Source organism: Centroberyx affinis, unplaced genomic scaffold (assembly GCF_046629955.1).
Source record: "Centroberyx affinis isolate AG114_WGS23_722 - 3 ecotype Tasmania unplaced genomic scaffold, CSIRO-AGI_Caff_v1 ptg001322l_1, whole genome shotgun sequence".
Classification (NCBI taxonomy): domain Eukaryota; kingdom Metazoa; phylum Chordata; class Actinopteri; order Beryciformes; family Berycidae; genus Centroberyx; species Centroberyx affinis.
Genome location: NW_027279823.1, coordinates 31,782 through 41,434, shown reverse-complemented (window position 1 = coordinate 41,434; position 9,653 = coordinate 31,782). Strand labels below are relative to the sequence as shown.

Sequence of the window (9,653 nt, the reverse complement as noted above, 5' to 3'; positions counted from 1 at the left end):
AATTTTACAGAATAAGAACAAGACTAAGAGTCTAACAGCCACAAAACATTTAATTTTGTGGAAGCGCCCCTGCCGGTAATCAAACACAGGTCTCCTGATTGAGAGTCTGCAATCTAACTATCTAATCTAAGGTGAACAATAACAACAAACAAATACAAGGTACATCACCAATAACTGTTTTTTAACAGTATTAAAGTGTTCAGGGTGGATTTTCCTTTAAATGTTCAACTTTCACTCCTCTGTCTGAGAATTCTTTAATAAGGATTTGGTTTTAGACTTTTTACTGCTGGGAGGATTACTTATCTCTGTTGTAGAACCACACTCCTGGAAGATAATCCAAGACTAGACTAATAGCATCAGTCAGATATACAGAAATACAAATAAACCAAACACAAATGAATATGAATAATGTCAATGAAAGGCAAATAACCATTTGATTAGATAATATTAATCAAATAAATACATATCAATTCAGTATAAATAAATACAGTATCTCATGGCTTCCCACCTGCTCTCCTTTTGTATATGAGGATCGGTATCAGCATCAGCATCAGCATCAACACTACTCCCAGGGAGATGCTGAGTGAGAAGATTGTGTCCTTCAGTTTCTGTTCTGTGAAAAATAACAACAACAACAAAAACAAGTTTGTTTACATGGACACACTGTTCTACTGTAGTTAACAGCTAATACCCCAATTAAGATCTTATTGGAATTTGTTTTTGTGCATATTCATATCAAGATAACGGGTATTCCTGTATACAGAAATAAAAAGAATATTGTCCGTTATATTGTCAATGTCAATTATTCAATTTTATAAGTAAGTATTCTATGGAATTAATTATACAATTAATTTGAATGTTTTATGTTTACGTATACTCAGTGTCAGGGGATATTTTGACATATGAAGTGCACTGCAAACAAATGTCAAGGTGTTTAGTTTTATATTCAGTTTTAAAATCTTTTTTTTGTTTTTTGTTGCAATTGTTTGGAATTGTTTCCAATGCAGTTTCACGATTTTCCTTGAAACAAGTGTCAATATCTTGAAACAAGGCAGAATAAGGCAGATCACTGCACTACTGTCAAGAAAAAACAGGTCAATTCATTTTTTTTCAATTAAGAAAAATAAGATTTTAAGATTCAATACTACATTAAATGTGTTGTTAAAGTGGATATTTTTGCAGTGTGGTAACTCACTATGGATGAGGGGGTTCCTGATGGGTTCACTGCTCTCCAGACTGACTTGGTTCTCCAGTATACAGCTGAACATGGTATCGCTAAAATCCTCCTCCTATAAGATGAGTGAAATAGAATTAGTTAAAAGCTCAAAAACCAATCATTATTTTTTCTAAATAATTGACATTAATTCAGCAGCTTAAACTCAGGTACTCTGGTTAAAGGACAGTCTCTCCAACCACTAAGCCACCCTGCTGCCCAAATTGGCAAAATGGAAGCATCCAAAAACCATACAGATCTCTCCCTAAACAAATATGCTCTGTTGAGAGGAATTGCTTAGACACAGTGCATCGATATAAAATATATAAAATATATATATGTATGTATGTATGTATGTATGTATGTATGTATGTATGTATATATATATATATATACATATATACATATATGTACACCTCACTCCCCTCTTCCAGTCCCTTCACTGGCTTCCCATCTCTGCTCACATCAAATGTAAGACACTGGTACTCGCCTACAGGGCAGCACATCAAACCGCCCCCTATCTACAATCACTGGTCAGGTTCCAAACTCCGGATCATTCGCTTGGCTCCTCCACCCTTGCACGTCGCCTCGCCCCTCCATCGCTATGCAGACTCAGAAGTCGCTCATCCCAGTCGTGACTCTTCTCTTCCCTGGCACCACAATGGTGGAACGAGCTCCCCCCTTCTGTCAGAACGGCTGAATCATCTTTCACTGGAGACTGATGACACATCTCTTCAGGTTACACCTGAACCCCTCTTGGGGTAACCTATCTATCATGTAACAATCTTTTTACCCCTTCTACTTTTATTAAAATATATATATATAAAAAATTCTCTGATTCTACAAGTGCTACTTATTACCTCCGCCAAGGAGGTTATGTTTTCGGTGCCGTTTGTTTGTTTGTCTGTTTGTTTGTCTGTTAGCAGGATTACGGAAAAACTACTGGCCCAATTTTCATGAAACTTTGTGGAAGGGTGTAGCATAGGCCAAGGAAGAACCCATTAAATTTTGGAGCAGATCCGGATCCGACTCACGAACAAGCAATAATAGCACAAACCTTGGCGGAGGTCTGCGCTCTCCCGAGTGCCCTTCTAGTTCCTACTGATTCCTTCATCAGCTACTGAGGCTTAGCTGATGAAGACTGTGATATACGGTCGGTTTGACTACTGTTGACAAAATGTACTGATTGTAAGTCGCTTGGACAAAAGCATCTGCTAAATAATGTAATATAATGTACAGTATATATAAAACCCCAGAACTTTTCCATCACTGTCCATATATAAGTCAGAGTGCTTCCATGACCAGAAATTGTTATTCCTTCCAGGTTTGTTATTGTTTTTCAACTCAAAAAAGGTCTAAAGGGCTTAACAGGCTGGTGAAAAACAGCTGAAAATCACCAGCTAATGCAATGAATGTGTGAAACAATTTGGAAAATACATTCTGGTGTGTTCCTGTAAAGTGACCCATTTTTTTAATTCCCTGATATTCCGTGACTTCCCCAGAGAATTTATCAAAATCCCTGACTTTCCCTGTCTGGAAAACACTTCTCAAAATTCCATGATATTCCAGAAATCCAATGATCAATGGGCATTGGATTGGACAAAAAAATTCTGATTGTACAAATGCTACTTATTCCTATTGAAGGCTTAGCTGAGCTGGCCATTCACTAAGTCTCACATGGACAGAAAGAAACACAGCGGTACAAACGCACACACTCTGTCACCAGCATTGCCATACTCGTACCTTTGTAATTTTGAGTTGCTTGGGTAACTCAATATTTATCGTGTCTCCTGTCTTCCAGCTGTAGCTGACTGGTTCAGCGTCTCTGGTGTCTCCACCACAGCTCAGAAGACAGAAGGTCAACTCAGCATCACACCATGTAAAGACGGTGGGTTTAGAGACAGGAGCTGTTGTTGAGAGGAGGAGAAAAGGCTGTTACAATCATGATGACTCTGTCTCAGATGCACATTTTTGTTTTCACACCCGATGTTAAACCAAGTGGTGAATTCTGGGGAAAACAACACACAACTCCACATCACCCACTTGATGACACTGGCCAAACTGCCAACATAATACACTTACAGATGACACTGAGTTGAGTCTGGCTGGTGGCTTTGTAGTTGATCTCTGCTGTGTACAATCCACTGTCTTCTCTGGTCAATCCTGTGATCTTCAGCTCTCCAGTTGAATTGTTCAGGTCACCGCGATCTTCAAATATGCACCAACATGGTTAGGGTCAGCTTCTCACCATGAAGTTATTACTATTGTAACTAAGACTCGGGAACAAAGACCACGCCTCAAGCACACATTACATTTCCTGCTCCACCCTATTTAAATGCGCCTAACCATTACTTTTTCTCTCTCTCATATGTGTCAGTTCTCTCATCCCTCCCCCCAAACCCTTTTTTTCTGTCTTTCAAGCTCTTCCCTCTCAGTACAGGAACCACAGGGGCAAATGATGGAGCCAGAAGACTCCCCATCAGCGAGACAGTGCCCCCACCCTGAGCCTCAATTCCCTGGTTCCTCGAGCTAACCATCGACCCCAACTCATCCGACCCCTCGATTCATCCCTTCATCTTGACCCCTGATTCATCCCTCCACCCTCGACCCTTGTTTCATCCCTCCATTCTCGACCCCTCTTTCTCTCAATGAACCGCCTAAATACATCTCATAGTGGTGTGGTCTTTGTTAGTGAAAGAGTTCTTAACCATTATCTGACCCTTATTTAACCAGGAAACCTGACTAAAAACACACAGTTGTCCAGTACAGCCACAGCTTTCTACTGTTGGCCACTAAGCAGCTGAACTGGAGCAGTTTGAATTTGAAGGAAGAAACAGCCATAAAACACTTAAATACTGTTAAAAAAAAACAACTAATGGTATATTTCTTATTCCCGTGGTTAACCGGCCTAATATCGACGACATGATGTCATGTTGAGATATTTCCAGAGCAGCAACAATGGAGTTTAACATCAGAAAATCTTTCAACTTCCTAAAACAGCAACAGTAAACATCAGGTTTTGATGTCAGTCCCTCAGAATCCAAGAGCAAGGGCTTCTTCTCGATTGCGTTTCATTCACCACTTCCACTCAGACTTACCCAACTGCTCCAGGAATTTGAACTGAGAGTTTCTTTCATTCACAAATAAATCTAACCCTAACCACTGTGCCATTTAGCATAAATCTGAGAGAAAACAGTTCATCCCTCCCATCCCCCTGTTAAATCTGAGCTGAAATCAGCCACTGTGTCTCAGTATACCTTTGAATTGACGGTAGGAATCCACCTCCATTCCATCCCACTCCATGGCCATGTCAGGTCCATGTTTCCACACTATGCTGGTGATGGGGCCAGTCAGAGAGGACAAGTCTGGACTGAGGACAACATTGTCGCCTACTTTCTTGTAGAGTGGTTCTTCTGCAAAGACAAAAAGTATGGAAGCTGTGACATTTTAAATTTGAGTGTTAAGTCCTTGTGCTTTGGCAGTGTCAGGTGGATTGGAGCAGAAACACTTTGCTTCTCATCAACTAGGTAAACATCCAACCTGGTTTTAGACTTAAAGGCATGCCTTGAAATTTTGACTGTCTTCTGATATTTTTCTTCATCAGGCTGTTGTAACATAAAGGGAGAAAAAGTTTCAGCAATTGTCCTTTAGTGATCCTAAAAACGGCTTGTTAGCATGGTCATCGTTCCTCCTTGATACTCAAACACTGAAAGAGTCTCATTCAGGGTTAAAATCGTTTTTTTTTTTTTAAACTAGTGACATTAAAACAAGTTGACTTGCATTGGAAAAGTGAAATCATCTCAACACATAGGAGATATTTCAAGGTATTTCAAGAAAAACAATTTAATACTCAATATTACATTAAATTATATCTTAAAAGTTTTTGCGGTGTCTATTCTTTTCTGTTCTGTTCCATTCTAATATGTTCTACTGTTTTCTATTCTATACTATTCTATTCTATGTCAAGCCACAGTCAATCTAGATTCAGATCATGGCCTACAGACTAGTGCAGCCTGTGAGTTATTGTCCTTTCCAGTATTTGACTATTACATGAAGTCCTGCTGTAGACTAGACTACTTCATCTCTAATCTGATCTTCCTGCCTGCAGACTGGGTGCGGCCAGCAGCAGGGAAATGGAAAATAATTACACTGCAACACAACATATTGCATTCACCTGGGGGGGGAAAAAAAACAGCCCGTTTTTTTTTAATTAATGACTTATTTTCTCATAATTCTGAGACAATAAACTTACTAAATGATGATGATGTGTGCTTGTAGAGGCGCATTTCACGTGCACACTGATGGACTATTAGTGTCTGAGGGGCTTTTTAAGAACGTGCATGATTTTAGTTCAGCTGTGAGCCTGACTGCGTCTTGAGTCACCATATATCTATACAGCTTGAATACATTTCAGATGCATAACCGCATATCCGTGAAGCAGATATGGAGGTATTATTGGAGCAAAACATCTGAGCACCTGTGACAGTGGAATTTGTAGTTGTAGAAAATACTCACACAAAATTAACCAATGATTTAAAAAATGATAATTCAAAGAGCCGAGTCTGCAGCAGAACCTAGAACCTAGAAACCTGCACATGAACGCGCCGTCGTCACGGTCGCTATGACAACGCCACTAGACTCGTTCATGTGGGACAGGCGGGGCCAAGAAAGACACTACTGCGCAGGTGCCCAAACGAGCTCCTTTGATTGGCCAAAAGGGTTCTGTGATCTCTGAACAGTGCCCGCCCCTGGCTCTACAGGTACGAATCCACATTTCACTGAGATATGTGGTGCAAATGTCAGAGCGCGCGGAACTTGTAATTTGTGAGCGAAAAAACAGCATTTCAGATTCGTAGCGGCAGATTCAAGCAGTTGTAGTTATTGACTTGTGTTTGTGCTAGAAAAATATCCAAGAAAAAAAAATATTTGTGGGAAAATATTCTACAGGTGTGCAACTCTCATTGCATGAATTCACATACTGATTTGCGGATGTGCAAATTTTGTCCATGACTTCACATTATTTGATACGGGTGTGTGAATGTGTTTTGCACCATATTCACTGCAGCAACTGTAGCAAAAATGTGAGCGTATGAGTTCCTTAATGTGTGATTCGTAGAATAGGATTTGTGCACCTGTAAATGAAGAATTTGAGAAGGTGTAACTTGTTGTGTTGTGTTTGTGGGAGAGAGAAAAAATTCTACAAGTTTGCAACTCTTAAAGCATTTTTCTCTGTGACTTCAAATTTACTGATACACATGTGTGAGTATTTTCTACAACTACAAATTCCACTGTCACAGGTGCTCAGATGTTTAGCTCCAATAATACCTCCATAAGCAGAGGCCATTGGCTCAACTGATCCTGGAGAGATAACACGATGTCGAGGCCTGTCAAGCTTTCCACCTGAACAACCCTTAAGTCCCAAGGTGCCTGCACAAAGCCGATGAACTTGACAATGCCATCTATATTACTCAAAGACTATCTGCCAATGTCTCAAACCAAGACGGAAAAAAATACTGGATTAAATTAAGATTAAATTAAATTAAATTAAGCTGTGTCGTGTTGGCCTTCCGTGAAATGCACAACATCATGCTCATCATTTCCACCCGGATGTATCGAGATAATTATGTCAGAAAAATGTAATAAATTCATTAAAAAAAATATTTGAAAACCGCAGATTTTCCGGGTGAATGCAATACACTTCCGTACAGTTACACCCTTGAGTGTAACCCTTCACATATTTAGCTACTCTACACATATAGGATATAGGCCTACAATAAGCCTGCTCTCCACAGGCTGTAAAATCAATAGAAACTTACGGGAAGCTGCGCTCAGTGCGGCCAGCAGGCAGACGAACAACCCGGTCAGAGTTACAGAAGGCGACATCCTCTTCTCTGTAATCTACTGCACCGGCAGAACCGGAGGAAATCCACACTTGTGACGGACTGACTTCTGAACCCAGAGAAACATGTCAAGTGTTTAAAAGTTTATAAGATCAGGCGATGCAAAAGCCGTGAGAAGACTCCGTATGGTAGAGGCTGATTAAAAGTGAAAGTGAGAGTAAAACAGGCAGTAGTAGGCTATATTACAGTGTGTATATATATATTACAGAAATGGAGTAAACATGTAATGTATTTAAAAGATTAAAAGATTAAAACAAATAAAAACAAACCGTAGAGAGAAACAGGCTGGACACGGAGGAGGTTAATCCAAAAAGTGAAAGGGAAAGTAAAAATTGCAGCCCAACTCCGTGTCTCCACCCCCATAGTAGGTGGAAAATAGTCCAATAAGGTCACTGTAAACTCACTGCTGAGCACCACAGACACAGCTTAAGTCCCTGTAGGAATATTACAGTGATACACAGTTAAAGAAAACACAAAGTGCAATAAGGTCACTTTAAACTCAGTATTGAGTACCACAGAAGCAAGTTAAGTCCCTATATGAATATTATAAATATTGTAATATTCCATTAAGCCATAGTAAATGATCTTGGACAAAGATGAGCTTGTGTCTGTTAGTTTGAGAGTATAAAAGGTATAATCAAAATCCTAAAATCCTGCATGAATCTGCATTCCGTAGAGCTAATACTGACTTGGCACAATACTCCTATCACTTGAGAGGTTAATTCAGCATGAAGGGATTGGTTTGAGACTTCTTCCTCACGTTAGGATTGATGCTCCACGTTGTTCATCACAGAATTCTATCAAAGTCGTGGCTAAAAGCATCATGGGAGGTTCATTCCACTCAAAACTTGTATCTCATGCTGTGAGCTTTCATAAGATGGCTATTAACCAGGTAGAGCAAATTATGAAGTGAATTTGAGTGAGTTAATTAAGGACGCTTTGATTCAAGAATGCAGATTAATGGAAATACATTTAAATAATCCTTATAATAGTAACACATAGGAAAAACGATTGTTGCTCCTTGCATTGTAGAGGATTCATTGGAAACAGAGCTAATGCATACGTGAAGGTTTATGTCTATGTAAAGTGTCCCTTTGTTTTTTATTGTTTTGTATTCAAATGTTTATTAATTTTTAAGTCCAAGATAATAAAGTAATAAGTTCTAATGAGATTGCTCTTAGTTGCTTGACACCTGAAATGACCTTTTCAGGTTTGTCTGCGTTGAGGAAGAGAAGAGGTTGTTTGTCATTCATTTTTTTATATGTAAAGCCAAAGTCAACATACAGAAGTGCAAACATTAGACAGAGTGGTAAACATACATGCACACACACTGCAAGCATTACTTATTTTACACTGAGGGTGTTTCACATCCTTTTTTGTCTCCACTTATTTCTTACTGCAGATATTTCACACTATTTCACTCTACTGGTCAAAATCCTGCATAGACTTTATTCATGCTGTAAAGTTGGCCGAATGGCTGAGGCACAAAAGAGATGGTTCTGTTCATCAGTCCAGGTGTTTTATTTACAAGCAGTGCAGTCCCATGCAGCTTATATACAGTGCAGACAAACAAATTGCCCAATTGAAGAAAAAAGGAAAAAATACAACTTGCAAAAAAATAGACAAAACGAAGAAAAAAAAGGATATACTTATAAATCAAATCTACACTATTAGGCAATGCCCCTTCAGATAAGGGCCCTCTGCAGATGACAGCGTTCTGGCCTGCCTCTGCCAGCAAGGTCTGCTATCCTCTCCCAAGGAGCTCCAGCCTCCACCTTTATATAGCAGCTGGCTCCTACTAGACATCAGTTAGTATATGATACTCAATTATCTCCTAGCATTATTCACCTGGTTCATATTACCCCACAATATTATATTCAACAATAATAAAGGTCATTAGACATTTCCAAAAACAACTGATCCACTCCAAAAGTATTAAAATAATGTAACAACCCTGTTCAATATGTGTTGTGATTATGCTTACTGTCAGTTATGGCCAGTTATGGGAGATGTTTGTTAGCGAGTTTGTACCTCTCATCTGCTGTCTGTCAATCACCAGTGTTAGGGTGCTGAGTGTTCCTGTTGTTGGTTAGAGGCAGGGGGAGGCGGGTCAAGGAAGTAGGTGATTGGTTCTTGTTGTTGTTGTTCCGTGTCTCGGCCTGTCCTAAAGAGTTTTTGGTTGTCTGAGAGAGTTTTGGTACGGCGTGGTTACGGCCGACAGTGACCAAAGTTTAGTCAAATAAATGCACTGAATTGCAAGATAATCATTTCTCCTGATTCTCGTGATTATTCAACGTATCGGTCCTTGACGGGACGCCACAATAACTTTTCAAGAAACCCACAATTAAACACCCCTGCCCAGTGGTGGCCAGTAATCGGCTGATTGAGTGGGGCGGGACTATATGGCTCTCATTGACTGACAAAACATAAACGATAATACAAAAAAAATAAAATTATAAATTCACTCTTAGTTTAATATAGCGAAAATAAGTCATATTTCCTAATTGGCGATTTAATTATTATAGGAAAACTCTTAATAT

General features: G+C 39.4%; 1 protein-coding gene across 1 annotated transcript; it reads right to left on the bottom strand.

The window, feature by feature from the left end:
* Window positions 1–494: 494 nt before the first annotated feature.
* LOC139649304 (T-lymphocyte surface antigen Ly-9-like) lies at window positions 495–7,420 on the bottom strand. The gene is made up of 7 exons (XM_071525662.1): window positions 7,383–7,420; window positions 7,030–7,162; window positions 4,471–4,626; window positions 3,296–3,421; window positions 2,957–3,120; window positions 1,196–1,289; window positions 495–613 (listed from the first exon to the last, which is right to left on the bottom strand). Exons 2-7 carry the CDS (start codon window positions 7,094–7,096, stop codon window positions 495–497), a joined length of 726 nt encoding a protein of 241 aa, XP_071381763.1. The 5' UTR covers window positions 7,097–7,162; window positions 7,383–7,420.
* Window positions 7,421–9,653: the final 2,233 nt, after the last annotated feature.

Excerpts from the sequence above, each read along its gene's own strand:
- LOC139649304 (XM_071525662.1), bottom strand. The coding sequence starts at position 7,096 with ATGTCGCCTTCTGTAACTCTGACCGGGTTGTTCGTCTGCCTGCTGGCC. Across the intron at positions 3,422-4,470 it reads TTCCTACCGTCAATTCAAAG|ATCGCGGTGACCTGAACAAT; the intron begins GTATACTGAGAC and ends GCATATTTGAAG. Across the intron at positions 614-1,195 it reads CAGGAACCCCCTCATCCATA|AACAGAAACTGAAGGACACA; the intron begins GTGAGTTACCAC and ends TATTTTTCACAG.